This window comes from Euprymna scolopes, chromosome 12 (genome assembly GCF_053919585.1).
Source record: "Euprymna scolopes isolate OS-2025 chromosome 12, ASM5391958v1, whole genome shotgun sequence".
Taxonomy (NCBI): Eukaryota; Metazoa; Mollusca; class Cephalopoda; order Sepiida; family Sepiolidae; genus Euprymna; species Euprymna scolopes.
This window is the reverse complement of record NC_136493.1, coordinates 149,156,992-149,178,196: the sequence shown is the minus strand read 5'-3', so window position 1 is coordinate 149,178,196 and position 21,205 is coordinate 149,156,992. Positions and strand designations below refer to the sequence as shown.

At 32.3% G+C, this 21,205-nt stretch overlaps 1 protein-coding gene across 1 annotated transcript in view; it reads left to right on the top strand.

Annotated features, from left to right (window-relative positions):
• Positions 1-8,945: 8,945 nt before the first annotated feature.
• The window catches only part of LOC145291119 (uncharacterized), an 18,871-nt gene continuing 6,611 nt past the window's right edge, over positions 8,946-21,205 (top strand). Inside the window, exons 1-3 of the mRNA XM_080136634.1 lie at positions 8,946-9,029; positions 12,137-12,162; positions 14,904-15,383. Of these exons, the coding sequence (XP_079992760.1) occupies positions 8,946-9,029; positions 12,137-12,162; positions 14,904-15,383 (590 nt within the window). The remainder of the gene's footprint in view (positions 9,030-12,136; positions 12,163-14,903; positions 15,384-21,205) is intronic.

Here is a 21,205-nt window from a genome sequence, read left to right as displayed (position 1 = left end):
CCTCCACAAGTCCCCAGTCCTCTTTGCACTCATTTAGCGGAGGTCTGACTAGTGCTTTCACTCCTCAGTCTTTCCATCCTCCTTTACTCTCCTCGCTTATTTTTTGTAGCGTCAGTTTTTGGTAACACAAAAAAATGCGGGCATCCAGGGGCGCAGGGTATCAATTTACGATTATAAACTTTCAGTTTTCATGATTCCATGCAATGCACGTTTCTGTTTTACATCTGTAGTATTTTTGTGCCTATATATTATATATGTCAGTGTTAGTCTCCGCACTCAAGGGTTTTCCTTAATTTTTCAGCATTTTTCATTGTTGTTACTTATTGAATCTTCTCAGCCTCTGATTTCAATCTTTCCCATTTTCTTTTCAAAGTTATTCGATATTATTCCTAGCATTCCTATTATTAGTGGTCTTATCTTTTTTTTTTTTTTACATTTTCACCCCAAACAAGGCACATTGCCACTTTGGTGTAGGGGGGCTACTATCAGGGGAAACAACTACTGGGGTACTATGTAGGGATTTGGGCAGCAAGATCTTGACTTTTTTCATCTCCCATGTCAATCATTGAGCTCTCTAGCCAGTTCAGTGTATTTGCTCCGCTTCTCCGTCTCCTAAATCTTCACTCTATGGTCTGCTGGAATGGCAAAATCTACTCTCTGGCAGGACTTTACCTTCTTGTTAACTAGTATGGCATCCGGTATCTTTGTTATGATAGGTTGATCTGTTTGTAAAGCCATGTCCCATAGGATTTTGTGAGAATTATTTTTGAGACTGCTATCGGTTTGTGCTTGTACCATTTGTCCGGGTGTTCAAAATTCAGCTGTTAGCATAACTCCTAGTGTACTTCCTTCCTCATTTGATCGTGTCTATTTTTATATTCTTTTTGGGCTAGTTTTCTGTATTCGCTTATTATGTAAATTATTGTTTCGTCTCATTGTCCACAGAGTCAGGATTTGCTGTTTACTTTCGTCTTGTCGATTCTTGCTTTGATATGGTTGATTCTAATCACGTTATCTTGTGCGGTTGTTATTAGATATTCAGTTTCTCTGTTTATTTTTCCTTTCCGTAGCTATATACAATGACCTTTCAAATCACATTCTTACATCATTCGTAGACATTTATGCTGATGACACTATCATCTATGGTAGCATATCTAAGACTGTAAACGACCAAGTTCTCTCCGATTCTCTCCGATTCTCTCTCTCTCTCTCTCTCTCTCTCTCTCTCTCTCTTCTGATCTTGAGCATGTGGTAAAATGAGGAAAGAAGTGGCTGGTTACTTTTAATGCATCTAAAACTAAGCTTTTATCTTTACATCATCAACACTCTGATCCTCATCTGGCATCAATTGAAATGAATGGCTCTCGTCTTGGGGAGGCCTCATGTTTTGACAAGCTTCTAGGATTGACCTTTGCTCCTGATCTGAACATACGGATATGGATATGGAACACATATATCAAATCCGATGCCAAGGCTGTTGGAATAATGGTGGGGTCCTTCTATCGATCCAGTAGATATCTCATTGCTGGTGCAATTCTCTATCTATATAAGAGCCAGGTACGTCCAAGGATGGAATACTGTTTCCACATCTGGACAGGAGCTCTTATTCTGCCTTGATAGAGATCAAAATAGACTTCGTATCCTCGTAAGAAATGTCCTTTTCTCTTCCCTGCGATCTCTTTCTCACAGAAGAGATATTGCAAGTTTGTCTGCTTTATAATTATTTTCATGGAAAGTGCTCGACTGAGCTTCATTCTATGGTCCCCCCTCGCAAAACTTTCACAAGAAACACTCGTCTAGCTGTAAACTCTATGAATAATTCCTCCCACTCTTTATCTGTGCCTAAACCTAAACGTAGGTTCCATGAACAAAGCTTCTTTCTTAGAAGTGCACGCCTGTGGAATTGTCTTCCGTTTTCTTGCTTTCCAGCTGACTACAATATGGTTGTCTTCAAGTCTAACGTAAACAAGTTCTTGATGAGCCGTTCCAATTAAGTTAACAAATTGACCGAATTTCCATTACTAACGATTACTATATTGTCCAATTTACTACTGTACACTTTTTAACCCTTATCCACGAGTGGCCTCTGGACCTTGATAAGTGCTGATGCCTATGTGAAATAAAAAAATGTTTTTTTAGTCTCACTTTTTGTCATACTGATGAATCGTCCACGTAGTTGTTTCTCTTCCCATTTTGTCTCGTCTTATCCCTCATTTCTTTTGTTTCTGCCTTTTTTTTTTTTTTTTTTTTTCATAGTCTTTTCCCGCAGTAATTATCCTTTTGGTGTTCTGCATTATGTAGTTTTCTAAGTCTTTTCTTGTGGCATTTACACAGTCTACTATACAAACCAACCCTCTTCCTTCGATTAGTATCATGCTTTGGATGTAGTGCACTAGTCGAGATGCCTCAGTTCTTCTTTAGTCCACCCTATAAACGGTCTGCAGTATTTTACTAGTGATATTGCCCATGTGTTTATTACTTTAATTAAGTTTGTACTCCATAGTATATTATTAATTAGATGCCTAATATATAGTTTATTATTATTATTATTATTATTATTATTATTATTATTATTATTAAATACTCACTGTAAAATGTAGGCAATACTGCAGAGACAACAATGTTTGTTGCAAAGATTGTCAATGAAAACAAAAAAAAATCGTTTATTAATTTAGGCTCAGTGCAACTGAGGAAACATAACTGCATTGTTTTACGTGCAAATACAGATGCAGATGTGAAAAAAAGGTAAAAGTTCTTACGTTATCCAACGAATCGATCAGCTTCATTGACAAAGGCAGGCCCATAGAAATTGTTTTTGTGTCATGAAAGAAAAGTGACAGCCGAAATGAACTATTCTTTATCGCGAAAGGTTTTTCACATGCACATAATATTAAAACTTTAAAAAAGTTTTTTGTGAATATGTTTGCATGTGTCTTCTTTGTTGACACTACTTCACCAAAGACAATACATGGGTCCGGAAACTTTGTTTTCATCATCCTGGACACATCCTTGTTATTCGTAGTTATCTAACTATAACATTTTGAGGGTACTGGCAATGGTCCTGTTGTTATATATGGTTGCCAATGAGAGAAGGGTACCAAGTCATAATACTCCTTCTGAAGCCTAACAGTGGTTTCTTTGAACTTGTGGGCTCTCACCGAGTCCTGCTGCCACACCCAGGGTCTGTCAGCAGCAACCTGATTGCACCAGGGGGTCGCCACACTCTTCATCACATCCAGGTACATTTTGGTGTTGACTTTCAAGCCAACTTCGAAGATGTGAGGTAGCATGATATGGCCCTCACTTGAAACTACACCAAAGACAATGACTTTTCATCACCTTGGGCACGTCCCTGTTATTCGGGGTAATCCAGCTATAGCATTTTGAGGGTGCTGGCAATGGTCCTGTTATCATAACTTAGGTTGGTAAAGAGCATGAGTTATACAACGTCTCAAATCTCGCTCATTGAACATTGTGTCACTTTCAGACATGATAGAAGGTTCCTATTGCTCTTGGGATTTGTACACAACTGGTCAACTAGGACAAAATAAAGAAAACCAGTTTTCATTAAACGGAAATGGAATACTGTCGTCTTTTCTAGGGCGACAATTTTATCGTTTCACCCTGTAGACTGTCATTAATGTTTCCACAGTTAACAATAAAAAAAATGAACTGGGAAATACACTTAAACACACACGCGCGCGCGCACACACACACACACACACGCACGCACATACACACACATATGTATAAAATTTGCATAATAAAATATTTTTTATAAAAATGAAATGAATATAAAATAAATATCTATTAATATAAAAATAAGTAAATATAACTTATTATAAGTAGCGTTAATAATTCTTTCAAACGCCACAAAATAAAGTAATTTTGTAAAGAATTAACACCTTTTTCTTGAGCAGGGACGAACAACACAGAAAATGAGGATATTTTTAATAGCAAAAATATGTTGGAGAAAATTCAAGCTAAAACAAAAACACTGGATCTGATATCCGTTTTTAAGTGATGTAGTCCCATTTAAAAATGTGCTGTTTTGTGTTTAAATACGCGAAACAGTTTTTCTTGGTAAACAAGCGATTCCTACAAAAATATTAAGAGTATAGTTCTGTGTGAAGACTAGCGTAAATTCTTGAGGGTGAACTATTACAGCGATTACAAGAGTAATGGTGGACTTATGGACACATAAATCTGGGTACACATCATCTCGCTAATAAAACACAAAGTCGTGCTAGTACACCCACATATCTTCATGCCCATTTACACAAGCGTAAACGCATATGGATTGAAATTCAAAACAAGTCTATTTTCACCAGAACTCACACGTACTATAAAAACCTAAACACACACTTTTCTCTTTCTTTGCTTCAGAATTTTTATTTCATACCCGACGTACCTTGGTACTCGGCTCCTGGTCGATCGGCCTCGACAAACACAACGAGACTTTCACGGTCTGTTAAATACAGCGCCACTCATATACACACTGTTAACCGAACACTTTTGCATCTCCATGCTTGTCCCGTTTACACACTTATAAACGTACACGGCGACATCCAAAATGAATAAATTTATTCAATTTCTACTCATACAAAAAGCAACTGTTGGGATTTTGTATTCTACGAACGCTTTATCTTTCGTTGTACGGAGTTGACAATGAAAAATTAATTATTATGTGTTTGTAGATTTTGTCATATTTTTTTCTTTTCCTAATGTTTTCATACTTTATCTGTTATATTTTTTGTCAATCTTTTTTGTGGTAGAAAAAAAGGGCAGGTGGGTGACGAAAAAAAATGACATAAAACTAATTATGGATAAAAACACCTGCCTAAAGATCTTCGACCAAAACAATTGAAAAACTTTGTAATCCTGTTTGGGGACCTTGGATCAAGACCGCTTTCCTATTTAGTTTTTTATTTATTGTTTTGTTTTGTTTTTTTTTTGTCCCCCCCCCACCATTTTTCATTATTATACTCCTCTTCTTCTTCTTCTTCGTCTTCTTTCTATTTGGATCTTTTTTTAAATAAAGATGGCCGTTTTTCTCTTTCTTTCTGTGTTTCTTCCTACAAGTTGTCATGTTTCGTTTTAACCGTTTCTTTTTCATTTCTGATGTAGTCCTTTTGTTTCTTTCATCTTTTTGTTTATCTTATCACCCTTTTCTTTGCTAATTTCTTTGCAACATTCTCTTCCATTATTCAATTATATTTTTGCTTATTTATAGCCAATTCTCCAATTTTTAATCTGTTTTATTTATTTATTTTATTTTATTAGTTTGTATATTATTTATTTTATTTTTTTATTTTGTATAGTATTTAGTTTTTATTTTGTATATTACGTATTTTATTTTTATTTTGTATATTATTTATTTATTTTTTATTTTGTATACTATTTTTTTATTTTGTATATTATTTATTTCATTTTTTATTTTGTATACTATTTTTTTATTTTGTATATTATTTATTTCATTTTTTATTTTGTATATTATTTTTTATATTTTTTATATTGTATATTATTTATTTTATTTTTTTATTTTGTATATTATTTTTTTATTTTGTTTATTAATTCTATTTTTTATATTATTTATTATATTTTTTAATTTTGTATATTTTTTTATTTTATCTTTCTCTTTTCTTTTCTTCTTTTCTTTTCAATTAACCAACTTGTTCGTCCATTATTTTTCTTTTATTTAATTCAATCAACCATGCCTTCTTTCATTTCTCCATTTCAAGTGGCGAACTACGAAAGTACATACCTCACGTTATTTACCTCTCTCTCACCGCAATGAGATGTGACACAAGGTCAAAAAGTGAGAAAATGGGCTTAAACTTTCTTCCTTGGCTGACTATTCCTTTATTTCCTTTTTCTCTTCCATTTCTTTTCCATTTTGTCGTTCTTACTTTCTTCACTGTCACACCACCTAGTTACTCGTTATAATTGTCGCTTCAGTAGGTTTCTAATCCGATAGGTGATCTATCGTCATTCCAATAGGGTAAGGATTAGGGTTAGGGTTAGGGTTAGGGGTTCGATGCACTCCTAAATTAATGAAACCGTATTTTAGGTAAGACATGCCTTCAATAAGTTTCCAGACTTTTTTCGTATGGACACTTTTATTGATAATACACCCATGAAACTCTTGTCCACTTCAAAGTAATCTCCTCCGGCTGCCATGCACTTGTTCTACCGTTTCAATAACTTCTAAGAGGCCCCACGGAAGTCCTCTTGTGTGAGCGTGTCAATGACCCTCATCACAGCCTCTTTCATCTCCTCGGTCTTTTTGGTAAAGACGGTCTCTAAAGTTTTCCTTCAGGGAATAACCAAAAGTCACAGGTAGCAGGTTTCAGACAATAGAGAAGGTTAGAAATTGTTTTGATGCACATCTTGGTCACACAGTCTGTGACAAGGATGGAGTTGTGGACTGGTGCATTCGCCCAAATCTTCCGCATTTTCACTTTCTAACGAATAATTGTGTATGCAATTCTCACACTGACACGCAGCTGTACACTTATAGTCTTTATGGACACACGATGAGCCTTATCGATGAAATTCTTTATTTGGCCAATCAACTCTGGTGTTCTGACTTCCTTACTTCTTCCATACCTCTCATCATCTCTCACAGACTCTCTGCCTTTCTTGAATCTCAAAAACTGATACCCGATTCATGCAGGACGGTCTAAAAGCATTCTGAAGCATTCCATACGTTTCTGTGGCATTTTTTCTGTGGCATTATTTCTGTGGCATTTTTTCAAGTTGAAAACATGATTTTATTGCATATCATTCTTCTAAAGTGTCCTGCGACCAGATTGCATTTTTGAAATTCACCAGCTGTGACAATCATTCTTTAGTAGGGTGTATTCCAATTCCTGCTATAGCTGTTCATTTGAACCTGAAATCATAAAAATTGGGCAGTTATCTCATAATATATATAGCAATAACACACTGAATTTTCAAGAGTCTACGACAGTTTTAAATGCCTGTACGAAAATATTTTGGAAATTTATTTAAGGCACGTCCTGGTTAATAGCTGATTATATATTGGAATATAAATGACACAGGTGATCATAGATTGGAACAGCATCTATTTTGCGTTACATTTATATGTGTAACTGACCTGCCACGTTAAACTCGTCCCCCACTCTAAATTCTAAAATATTTGGAAATAAAAAAAATAACATCAATGTCTGATGCATTTTAGGGTAAGAAGCCAATATCTTCAGACATCCTAATCTGGTAACATCAAGCTTCTATAATATGATCTACTGAATCGTTTACATTCCAGGTTAAAGTTGGAATTCATTCTTAAACCATGTTTTGAGTTGCTAATAAGTAAATCACATTTTCGATTAGAAACCATTAAGCAGATAACATATTGGAAGGGCACAGACGTTTTTGTCCTTGGTTTGTAATATTACAATCATTCTAGATAATCCCAATCAAAAGTTCCCGTTATTTTGGGGGAAGAGGGGACTGAATTTTCTACACATTAAAAACCTGCCATCCGTCAAAGATGTTGGAGTTTTGACATCATTACCACCACGGCGGAAATAAACTATTTTTGAATATACTTTTTTATCCGATAAACGATGATTTCAACTGTCGTTCGAATGATTTCATTTTAAATTTTCTCCAAAGGGTACAATCTATGAATATACCCTTTCCGCCCCCGAACCCATAGAATTACATATCAGGTTACTTAAACCAAATGGCTATGAGTTTTTTAGACAGATTGTCGAAGACGTACGATTATCATGGTGCAATGTTGGTAACCCATTTTGACGTCCTATTGTAACGTTTTCTCGCGTTGTTTGTTTGTTTTAGATATCATTCACAAAATACAACAATAAAATAATTTGTTTACATTTTCTCTTGATATTCAGCAACTTACGAACAATGCAATGAATAATGCAATAGACAATGCTAATATATTAAATTAAAAAAAATAATCTGACATTTGACCTCTTTTTTATCTTAGAAAAAACTAACTTCAGAAATGAATTTCTTACCCTCTAAAGCAACATGCCGCTAGAAAAATGGCGGGATCTTTCTATCGATCCACTAGATATCTCACTTCTCTACCTATATAAGAGCCAGGTACGTCCAAGGATGGAGTACTGTTGCCACATTTGGACAGAAGCTGTTAGAAAGGACTTATCCTGTCTTGATAGAGTTCAAAATAGACTCCGTAGCCTCGTAGGAGGTCCTTTTCTCTTCCCTGCAACCTCTTTCTCACAAAAGAGATTTTGCGAGTTTGTCTCTGCTTTATCGTTATTTTCATGGCAGATGCTCCCCTGAGCTCTAATCTATGGTCTCCCCTCGCCAAACTTTCACAAGAAACACTCGTCTAGCAGAAAATACTATCAATAATTACCCGCACTCTTTATCTGTGCCTAAACCTAAACGTAGATTCCATGAGCAAAGCTTCTTTCTTAGAACTGCACGCCTGTGGAATTGTCTTCCGTTTTCCTGCTTTCCACCTGACTACAATATGGTTGTCTTCAAGTCTAACGTAAACAAGTTTTTGATCAGCCGTTCCATATAAGTTAACAAATTTCCCGAATATCCATTACTAACGATTACTATATTGTTCAATTTCTACTGTACACTCTTTAACCCTTATCCTCGAGTGGCCTCTTGGCATTGATAAGTGGTGATGCCTATGTAAAAAAAAAAAAACATAACCCATAAAACTGATATTACATGACTATGTTTGACCTTTTGGCTAGGAGAAGAGTGTAGTATATGTTTTCATGCTGTACTTCAACTTTTCGGTGCTATTTCAATATGTGGTCTATGGAATAGTTTCTAATTCGATATATGATCTGCCGAGAAACCAGGGTTAGTATTAATTACGTTGTTAGTTATAGTGTTGTGATCTATCGAAATGTCTTTAATCCAATATGTGATCTTGGATGAACGTGTTGAATTATGAAACAAGGATGACGCAATCACTAACCACTGAGTTGGATCTGCTTAATTCCAGTGGCACGGAGAAACCCAAAACCACTGGAAACAATGCCAAAGTAAGCAGAGAGTTCATAAACGTGTTTCCAAATGGTCATCCATTTTAGTACTGATCAGGTTTAATGATGATTAACTTTGGTGATCTAACGGGAACTGGTGTGTCACGTGATTATGTCGTATATTTAATACTAACTATACTTTACTAATCATCTTAACTCACCTTAACGTTAACCCTAAAAGATCGTTAGATCACATATTGGATTATAAAGCATTCTGTAGATCAAATATTTTAAGAGCACGTATTTTTTTCTTCCTTTTCTTTTTTATTTCTTTTTTATATATTTGATTATTTCATGTTGGTTTACTGCAAACTCGCTTCATTTAGTAACAATAAACGTTCAGTCTCTTATTCATTTTTTTTCTTCTTTCTTGTCCAGTGCATAATTTGCGATCGGAAAGATTTTCCCCTTCTCTCGTTTTCGTTCCGTTTCTTTTTTTTTATCCTCTTTTGTTGTTGCCATGTTTTTCGATTCATTTTTTTAAACGCCCAATTCAAAGGGTTTCCTATTCTTTGAAAGAGGGCAATAATTCAAAGTTTGAAAAGAGACGCACGTGTTGCTCCAGTGGACAATTGAGATGAAAATTTAATTGGACAGGTTTTAACATGACAGTAACAAAAGAAGATCGTGTCGAACACAAAAACAAGACTGGTCGAGAACGAGCTTTCCACCAACACTCTTTCGTCATCTTCGACAACATCAATTTTTATTTCTTTTTTAATACTTTTATCAATATCATTAACAATATTATTATTGGCGTTGCCAGTCGGTAGAAATATGATTAAAATACATGCGATATTATTGGGAGTTTTATTTTCTTTACGATGTTAAATGCTAACGACCGTGGTTTCCGACGTTGGCTACGGGGAGTTGAACCTGCCTTCGTACAATATGGCCGGAATCAAACCATTGTGTTCTTTAACATCATAATGTCATCAAAACTATGTCAGCTTGCATAAGCATCATTATTGTGTTTAAAGCATTATAACAACTATTAATTAAATCTTCTTCTTATATCTTTCTTCTGTTTTTATTGGTTCCTTTTTTTTCTATTATTATTTTTATTATTTTTGTTGTTTTTTTCGTTTTCTTTCTTCCTTTATCCTTTCTCTTCATCTTCTTCTTCTTCTTCTTCTTCTTCTTCTTGTATTCTTTTTCTTCTTGCTCTCCTTATTTTTTTATATTTTTGTTGTTGTTTTTTATTGTTGTTTTAATTAATATTTTCATCATCATAATATTAATATTATTATTATTATTATTATTATTATTATTATTATTATTATTATTCGCTCCCCTGTCTTTTTATTTTCTGTCCTTCTTTTTTCTGGTGTTTTTTGTCTTCTTTTGTAATTATATACTTTTTATTCACCCTGTTTCATTTATTATTTGCTTCTTTATTGATTTTGTTTCTTTCTTTTTTATGTTTTCATGTACTCTTTTTATTATTATTATTATTATTATTATTATTATTATTATCATTATTATTATTGCTGTTATTATTATTATCATTATCATTATTATTATTATTATTATTATCATTATTATTATTATCATTATCATTATTATTATTATTATTATCATCATCATCATCATTATTTATTATTATTATTATCATCATCATCATCATTATTTATTATTATTATCATCATCATCATTATTTATTATTATTATTATCATCATCATCATTATTTATTATTATTATTATCATCATCATTATTTATTATTATTATTATTATTATCATGGTATGTATTATTATTACCATTATTATTATTTTTTTTATTATTATCATTAAATTATTAATATTATTATTATTATTATTGCTGTTATTATTATTATTATTATTATCATTATTATTAACATCACCATCATCATCATCATCATCATCATCATCATCATCATCATCATCATCATTGTATATATTATTATTATCACCATTATTATTATCATCATTAAAATTATTATTATCATTATTATTATTACTATTATTATCATCATTATTATCATTAAATTTTCATTATTATTATTATTATCATCATCACCATTATTATTATTATTATCATTATTATTATTATTATTATTATTATTATCATTATCATTATTATTATTATTATTATTATTATTATCATTATTATTATTACTATTATTATCATCATTATTATCATTAAATTTTCATTATTATTATTATTATTATCATCATTATTATTATCATCATTGTTATTATTATCATTATTATTATTATTATTATTATCATTATTATTATTATTATTATCACCATTATTATTATTATTAATCTTATTATTATTATTATTATAATTATTATTATTATTATTGTTATTATTATTATCACCATTATTATTATTATAATTATCATTATCATTATTATTATTATTATTATCATCATCATCATTAATTTTATACTTATTATTATTGTTGTTTTTCTTGTGGCTATTGTTGTCCTTAATTTTTTAATTATTAGTAATCTTCTATAATATTTTGTTTTAAAAATAATAAAAGAGGAAACATATTCGTTTTATCTATTTAAAGCATATTCAGTTTAAAATGACAATTATTTTTATGGAAGAAAAAGGTCATTTCCCCGTAATAGTATTAACGCTCACGGACATTTTTTATTTCAGAAGGAATATTGTGATAAAAGAAAGCAATACAAATTGATATAGAAAGCCTTGTTGAATTTCGACAAGATTCCGCTAGAATATGAACTAATTTTGATGTTGAAGTCAAACACAACTCGAAACATAGTGTGAAAGATATTGACAATGAGCACAATGTCAAACATCGCTTCTAACGGATTCTGTGGAAAACGTCATTTTACTTCCGTTTCTCTGTTGCAACATGTCAAAGTTAACTTATTGAACTTTCCGCCGACTTATCCCAAATATTTTCTCCCTTACTTTTTTAGGCACTTAAAATTTTCCCATGCTTAGACAATCAAAGTTTCTTCCTTGCCTAGGAAATGAAACCTTCTCCCTTGCGTATGCAATCAAACTTTCTCCATCGCTTAGACAATCAAACATTTTCCCTTTACTTTCTTAAGCAATCACACTTTCTCCCTTATTTACGTAATTGAACTTTCTCTCTTACTTAGGCAATCAAATTGTATCTCTTACTTACGTAAGCAATTAAACTTTCCACCTTACTTAGGCAATTAAAATTTCTCTTTGCTTAGGCAAACAAACTTTCTCCATTGGTTGGACAATGAAAATTTCTCGCTTAATTATGCAATCAAACTTTCTCTTTTTTTTCTAGCGCTTTCTCTCAACACCAGAATTTTTTTTTTTTTTTTTTTTTTTTTTTTTTTTTTACACAGTGATCACCACTTATCAAGGCTCGGAAGCCACTCATGGATAAGGGTTAAATGATATAATGTATATATATATATATATATATATATATATATATATATATACAGGGTGTCCGTAAAGTTACTATACAGTCTTATTGTTTTATTGTATTATATTTGTATTAATAGTTAATATTTATTTTTGTGTAGCTGTAGGGTGTCTGTATAGTAACTATGTGTGTGTGTGTGTGTGTGTGTGTGTGTGTGTGTGTGTACATTTGTTTTCACGGTGGCGGTCCTTAACAAATTCGTCCACGCCATTCTGAACACCACCGCTGAATCGACACGCCACGCCACGAACAAATACCGTTGAAGTGACACACACGTTCCCAAGCAGAACCGAACAATTTCGCCGAATTGACGCCACGATACAAAAATGCAATAACGCGAGACACGTTATCAAAGAAGTGTATTTTCAAAACCCGCCAAATCACCTATCGGCTTGTTCATTTCATAGCCGTTGGGCGAAACTAAATCGTCGCTTTGGGGTAAGATTGGTGTAGTTCATTAGTGGACTTGGACTTGATTTGTAATCGAAAGGTCCCAGGTTCGCTTTTCACCACAGGTAGGCCCGACTCATACGCTTGTACGCTTGTGCGCTTGCGCGCATGCTCGGCACAACTTAGGCAATAAAACTTTATCCCTTACTTAGGAAATCAAATTTTTTCCCTTGCTTAGACAATCAAACGTTCTCCCTTGCTAAGGCAATCAAACTTTCTACCTTGCTAAGGCAATCAAACTTTCTACCTGGCTTAGACAATAAAACTCTCTCCGCTACTAAGGCAATTACACTTACCCCCCTTACTTAAGCAATCAAACTTTCTTCCTTACTCATGCGATCAAACTTTCTTCCCTACTAAGATAATAAAACTTTCTCCCTTGCTTAGGCAATCAAACTTTCTTACTTGCTTAAACAATCAACTTTTTCCCTTACTAAGTCAATAAAACTTCCTCCCTTACTAAGCCAATCAAACTTTCTCCCTTGCTTAGGCAATCAAACTTTCTCCCTTGCTTAATAAGATAATAAAAGTTCCCCTTACTTTCTTAGACAATCAAAATTTCTCTATTACTTATTAAGGCAATTAAATTTTCTTCCTTACTTAGGTAACAAAATTTTCTTACTTAAGCAATTAAGCTTTCTCTTTTATTTAGGCAATAAAACTTTCTCCCCTTTTTAGACAATCAAACTTTCTCACTTATATACGCATTGAACTTTCTCCCTTACTTAGAAAATTAAATTTTCTCGCGTTCTTTTCAGACACTCAAAGTTCCCTCTTTCTTCCTAAGGAAATAAAACTTATTCTCTTACTTATACCATCTAACTTTCCTCCTTACTTATTTAGGCAATTAAACTTTCTTCCTTACTTATTTAGGCAATTAAACTTTCTTCCTTACTTATTTAGACAATTAAACTTTCTTCCTTACTTATTTAGGCAATTGAACTTTCTTCCTTACTTATTAAGGCAATTAAACTTTCTTCCTTACTTATTTCGGCAATTAAACTTTCTTCCGTACTCATTTAGACAATTAAACTTTCTTCCTTACTTATTTAGGCAATTAAACTTTCTTTCTTACTTATTTAGGCAATTAAACTTTCTTCCTTACTTATTTAGGCAATTAAACTTTCTTCCTTACTTATTTAGGCAATTAAACTTTCTTCCTTACTTATTTAGGCAATTAAACTTTCTTACTTACTTATTTAGACAATTAAACTTTCTTACTTACTTATTTAGGCAATTAAACTTTCTTCCTTACTTATTTAGGCAATTAAACTTTCTTCCTTACTTATTTAGGCAATTAAACTTTCTTCCTTACTTATTTAGGCAATTAAACTTTCTTCCTTACTTATTTAGGCAATTAAACTTTCTTCCTTACTTATTTAGGCAATTAAACTTTCTTCCTTACTTATTTAGGCAATTAAACTTTCTTCCTTACTTATTTAGGCAATTAAACTTTCTTCCTTACTTATTTAGGCAATTAAACTTTCTTCCTTACTATTTAGGCAATTAAACTTTCTTCCTTACTTATTTAGGCAATTAAACTTTCTTCCGTACTCATTTAGACAATTAAACTTTCTTCCTTACTTATTTAGGCAATTAAACTTTCTTCCTTACTTATTTAGACAATTAAACTTTCTTCCTTACTTATTTAGGCAATTAAACTTTCTTCCTTACTTTTATAGACAATTAAACTTTCTTCCTTACTTATTTAGGCAATTAAACTTTCTTTCTTACTTATTTAGGCAATTAAACTTTCTTCCTTACTTATTTAGGCAATTAAACTTTCTTCCTTACTTATTTAGGCAATTAAACTTTCTTCCTTACTTATTTAGGCAATTAAACTTTCTTACTTACTTATTTAGACAATTAAACTTTCTTACTTACTTATTTAGGCAATTAAACTTTCTTCCTTACTTATTTAGGCAATTGAACTTTCTTCCTTACTTATTTAGGCAATTAAACTTTCTTCCTTACTTATTTAGGCAATTAAACTTTCTTCCTTACTTATTTAGGCAATTAAACTTTCTTCCTTACTTATTTAGGCAATTAAACTTTCTTCCTTACTTATTTAGGCAATTAAACTTTCTTCCTTACTTATTTAGACAATTAAACTTTCTTCCTTACTTATTTAGGCAATTAAACTTTCTTCCTTACTTATTTAGGCAATTAAACTTTCTTCCTTACTTATTTAGACAATTAAACTTTCTTACTTACTTATTTAGGCAATTAAACTTTCTTCCTTACTTTTTTAGGCAATTAAACTTTCTTCCTTACTTATTTAGGCAATTAAACTTTCTTCCTTACTTATTTAGGCAATTGAACTTTCTTCCTTACTTATTTAGACAATTAAACTTTCTTACTTACTTATTTAGGCAATTAAACTTTCTTCCTTACTTATTTAGGCAATTAAACTTTCTTCCTTACTTATTTAGACAATTAAACTTTCTTCCTTACTTATTTAGGCAATTAAACTTTCTTCCTTACTTTTTTAGGCAATTAAACTTTCTTCCTTACTTATTTAGGCAATTAAACTTTCTTTCTTACTTATTTAGGCAATTAAACTTTCTTCCTTACTTATTTAGACAATTAAACTTTCTTACTTACTTATTTAGGCAATTAAACTTTCTTCCTTACTTATTTAGGCAATTAAACTTTCTTCCTTACTTATTTAGACAATTAAACTTTCTTCCTTACTTATTTAGGCAATTAAACTTTCTTCCTTACTTTTTTAGGCAATTAAACTTTCTTGCTTACTTATGTAGGCAATTAAACTTTCTTCATTACTTATTTAGGCAATTAAACTTTCTTCCTTACTTAGTCAATCAAATTTATTCAATTAGTTTCTTAAGCAATTAAATTTTCTCCTTTTTTTAGACAATATAACTTTCTTCCATGCTTAAGCGATTTCTCCTTTACTTACTTAAGCAATCAAACTTTCTTACTTTAGACAATCAAATTTTCTCGATTACTTATTAATAAACTTCTTAGGCAATTAAACTTTCTCCCTGTCTTAGACAATCAAACTTCCCCCATTGCTGAGGTAATAAAACTTTCTCCCTTACTTATGTATTCAAACTTTCTTGCTTACTTATGTAGGCAATTAAACTTTTTCCCTTAATTTAATTAAACCATCAAAGTTTCCCCTTAGTTTCTTAGGTGATTAAATTTCCCCCTTTTCGTACTAAAATCAAGAAAAGCTAACTTTTTTATTGAGCGGGATCGATCGCAGAGATAGTGCGTGACGTTTTTTTGTGAGAGAAAACTGTAATGCATTTTGGTGGATTAAATTTTGTAATTAAATTATTTTTGAAACATTTCTTTTCTGCTTATAGTGACGCTAGAAAAACAGAGGCAGTAAAATCTCCATTCGCAAAATCACGTGGTTTCGCTGACTTCTGTTCTTTGTGTGTAATCTCACTCTTAGTTGTCGATTAAAACCATGACATTCGTCATGTTATAAGAAGACCTCAAATCCATCGAGTTGGTTCCGTGAACGCCACTTTGTCATTTTTGTAATCAGCTCATTTCACAACACGTGTAATTTTATGGGAAATGCGATAATTTTTTAGTTTAATTATAAGATGCCGAATATATTGGCTTTAAAATCAATGTAATATTATTCATGAAATAGGAAAAAAATTGTTAATTAGAAAATTAACCGGCATACCGGCATAGATTCAACATGCCCGGCCGTCGATATAAAAAGGGGAACGTAGAACTGCTAAGAAGAAAAGAAAGTCTTTCAATGAGTTATATAAAAAATATTTCATTTAAAATATTTCTAAAAATATGTTTCACAGCATAAATCATGACATAATTTTATATAAATCGTTAAAATACTTTACTTTTCGTTTGACGTAATCTACGTTTCCACTTTGTATTGACTAGCGGCCATATTGGTGCTACTGCTATACTAGTATGTTGCTAATGCTGACATATTTACTTGTTTGTTATTTTTTGTTTATACGATGCATTGGTTTTAACCGCAGTATGTTCAGCATGTCATAATCTTAAAAAATAACAATCTTTGCACTCTTGTATATTATCTTTCCGATAAAATTACATGCAACGTGAAAGGACGTGAATACCCACTATTTATAATATGAATCATTCTATGTTGGGATTTAACCCTCCTTTCTTGATTCACGTTGAATTCTTTTAATTGCTAGTCACAAACTCACTGTTCTGTGCTCCTTTTACTCCACACAATCGGACCCAATCTATTTCCATCCCTATTTTCTTTGAATCCTTCCTTTCCCTTCTTTATCCGACCCAACACTCAATCCAATTTTTAAAGAACGAGGGGGAAAAAAGCAAATCACCGAAGTTACTCTATCTTTTATGCTCCTAATGAAAGAACGACCACTGACGGTCGGCCAGTCTTGTCGGGGTTCTCTTGTCGTTTATTCTGTGACCAGGGCGGAAGCGACAGCGGCGGCTGCAGTGAGCGATAGAGTGACGAGGAGGCCGCGGGATGACGCCGTGCGGCCAGCCCTGCGACGCACATCTATTGTTAGAACATCGTTTTATGTGTGTTTAGAGAGTTCCCATTTCAAACTACCGCGAGACGCGTGCGGTTGTCGTTTTCGTCCGTAGAGTAGAGGCGAAATTTGGTCGGACTAGGGCAGGGATTTTTCTTGATTTGGGTTGATTTTTCATTTTTTTTTGTTTCACTTTATTTCATTCATTTTTTTTTTCGCGTTTTTTTTTCTTTCTATTTTCTTTTTTTTTTTTGTGCTTTTAATACTCCTTACCCTTCGTTGAATGCTTTCTTTGCGCCTCCCCTTTTTTTCCTTACTTTAATTGGTGTAATTCGAATATCTAACAACTGCACCTGCTAATGTGTGTTTGTGTGTTTTATTTCTATAGTTGATATTCATGTCTTGAACTGAGTAATTATAATGAAATAATTATTCTTTCTAAGAATACTGACATCAGTGTTTCATGCTTACGCAATCATCAGTGTAAACGTAACATACGGCCGCAGCCGAGACTGAACTCACTACACAAGTTTGTAGTGTAATTCAAATCATGTCTGTAGCTGAATACTTGATGTTATCAATGGTATTCTTTATCATGATGCCATGGGTTGCCTATCACGGCTTAAGAGCGGCTCATCTACCCTCGAGAGAAGGATAGACCGAGCCAGTTTCCCAACCTAGTATTTTACCAGCGGTACATACAGCGCCTCGTCTTCCCAAATGGTCACCCATCTGGTACTAGCCAGGTTCAACTTCGTTTATCTGGCGAGAACCGGTGTGTCAAGGTTATTGTGCCGGAAGTCGCGAATGGTGTATAAACGCTAGTTGACTGCTTTAATTATAATTCAACAGGCAGTGCTCACCATTAAGTATTCTTAAAGAGGCTTGATAATTATAATTAAATAATAGTTATTATTTATATTTACAGTCTGTGTTATGTTTTGGCAGTTATTATTATTATTATTATTATTATTATTATTATTATTATTATTAATTGGGAGTTTTCACAAAGATTTATTTGTGAGAACAACCTGTGGCGTTCCCTGGAGTCTGAGTTACAACAAGCCTACCCTCGTCCGATAACATTTGCAAATTTATTTGCGTTATCACGACAGCCGCTTACCCTTGATTTTTTTGTTGGTAGCGACCATTAATCTTCACTAGAATTTGGGTGGGCATAAGTTTCCCTAAGGTCACAATCCAATTCGCACGCATTCGGTGGAGGTCAGATTTGTTCTTTCTCTCCTAGGTACCTCCATCCTACTTGACCCTCCTCGAGAATTTGGTGTGGTATCAGTTAGTGCCATTATTTTTTATGAGGGGTGCAATTTACAGTTATACAGTTTTAATTGTCTTTGTAGCGTTTCTTTGTGTTTTACTTCTGTAACAGGTTCATATCCAAAAGAAATATCTCCAAACCTAGAAGAACACGTAAAGAAAAAAGAAAGCATGTAAGCAAACCATAAGGTTTTTGCAGTTTCTCTTCCAAATTTTCGGATTTTTTAAAAAATCATGTCCAAATGCCTTTTATTAGTATTTATTTGCTTCCTCACCTAAGCAAAATGTGACACAAGGTCCAAACGCATGTTATTTCGTTTTGGTGGATTAATTGTTGCTGTTTCTTCTAATGAGTTAAAGGCAAAATAGATTCACTGATTGATTAAATAATGATTTTCTGCTACGAAACAGATACTGCCAAGAATTGTATGTGTCAACTGAATTAAAGGAATAAATTGTAAGATGTTAAACATCATGAAATTTGGAATATAAACTGTTGTCATTCATTATATAGGAAACCTTATATATATATATATATATATATATATATATATATATATATATATATATATATATATATATATATATATATATATATATATATATATATATATATGAATAAAAAAGAATACGAAAAGTATAAAAGCTTATAACTTTTCTTTATTCGTTTTCAATTGGTGACGTGCAGGAATACAAAATAATATTGTGAAAAAAAATTTAAAAACTTTTTTTATAAGTACATAATTTTCCACCGATCCTTCAGTCTTCATCGGTGTATATATATATATATATATATATATATATATATATATATATATATATATATATAAAATGAAAATTACAATTGTATTTACCAAAATGATCCAAGATGGTAAAATTAAAGTAAATTATAAACATTAAAGAATTAATATTTATAAAATTATCTCAGCCAGATATAAAAGCTCGATAAAACCAAATAGGAAATAGAGCTTATAATATGAGCAAACAGTTAATAAAATATGTTAAAAAACACTTTGAAATGAGTTAAAAACATATTTAATCTGAAAAGGAAACACTAGATAAATGGATAGTCCTTAATCCGCGGAGTTTCGAATAAATACTCCCGCATTTTGCTAATTCCTACCCTCTGATGAGAAGGAGAGTATTTCTTCGAAACTCCGCGGATTAAGGACTATCCATTTATCTAGTGTTTCCTTTTCGGATTAAATATGTTTTTATCTCATTTCAAAGTGTTTTTAACATATTTTATTAACTGTTTGCTCATATATATATATATATATATATATATATATATATATATATATATATGAGTTTATGTATGGGTAATATTGTGTGTATATGCGTGTATGTATATGCATGTATGTATATATATATGTGTGTATGTATATATGTATATGCATACTATGTGCGCGTGTGTGTGTATATATATACTGGCAATTATTTAATTCCATGTAATCTTTTAAATGTATGTATGTATATATATATATGTGTGTATGTATATATGTATATACATACTATGTGCGCGTTTGTGTATATATATACTGGCAATTATTTAATACCATGTAATCTTTTAAATTCGTCCAATCCATAAAAATAAATATGACACTTCCATTTTCACCGGAGGAGAAGTATTAATGAATGTATAAATAAATAAAATAGTTGAAAGATAAATAATTAAAAAAAAGTAGAGACGATATAGCAGAATGGATACATTTAGTTGTGATCGGTTCTCCCATTCTCTATGATTAATTCTGCTAAGAACGGTCACTATACTGTTTCAAAGACTTCATTTGGGAAGACGTAATTGTAAACTCGCCGTTCCAATCGTGTATTGTTCTCTGCGAAGTCTGTTTTTATTTTTGATTTCCGATTTTTTTCTTTTGTACCAATTGTACGAATTTATTTTTAATAAAATTGCTCGGCTATGACGAAGCGTTAGATAGCTGAAACGTAATTACATTTGCATTAGTCGGATAAGCTCCCCCTCCTCATTGTGTAGAAAAATGTCGTAAATGATTTCACTCGCTGTTTGCTTGGTGTAATGCGAAGCTCTTTATAAATAAAGAAACAAATCGAGCACTGCAAAAGCGGCGGTCAAATGTTTATATAAATAGACATTTGATGATATCGTTTGCGGGCATCGATCCCATGAGACAAAGTTAGAACTGCCGACTATAAAGTAGATGATTGAGAGTTCGAGTTGCGAGCTTTTTTTTTTTTACATGGAGTTCACCACTTATCAAGGCCCAAGAGCCACTCGGGGATAAGGGTTATTGTGTGTACAGTAATCAATGGGATAGTGTAGTAATAGTATTGGAGAATTGATAAAGTGTCATTACTTAAGGAAGCGGTTCATCAGGAATTTTTTGTGTTGGACTTGAAGATATCCAGGTTGAAGTCGGGAGGGGGGGTGAAAAACAGGCAAGCGGAACAGAGTTCCACAAGCGTGCAGTTCTAAGAAAGAAGCTTTGTTCGTGGAATCTACGTTTTGATTTAGGCACAGATAAGGAGTGGAGGAAATTATTGACGGTGGTTTCAGCTAGTCGGGTGTTTTT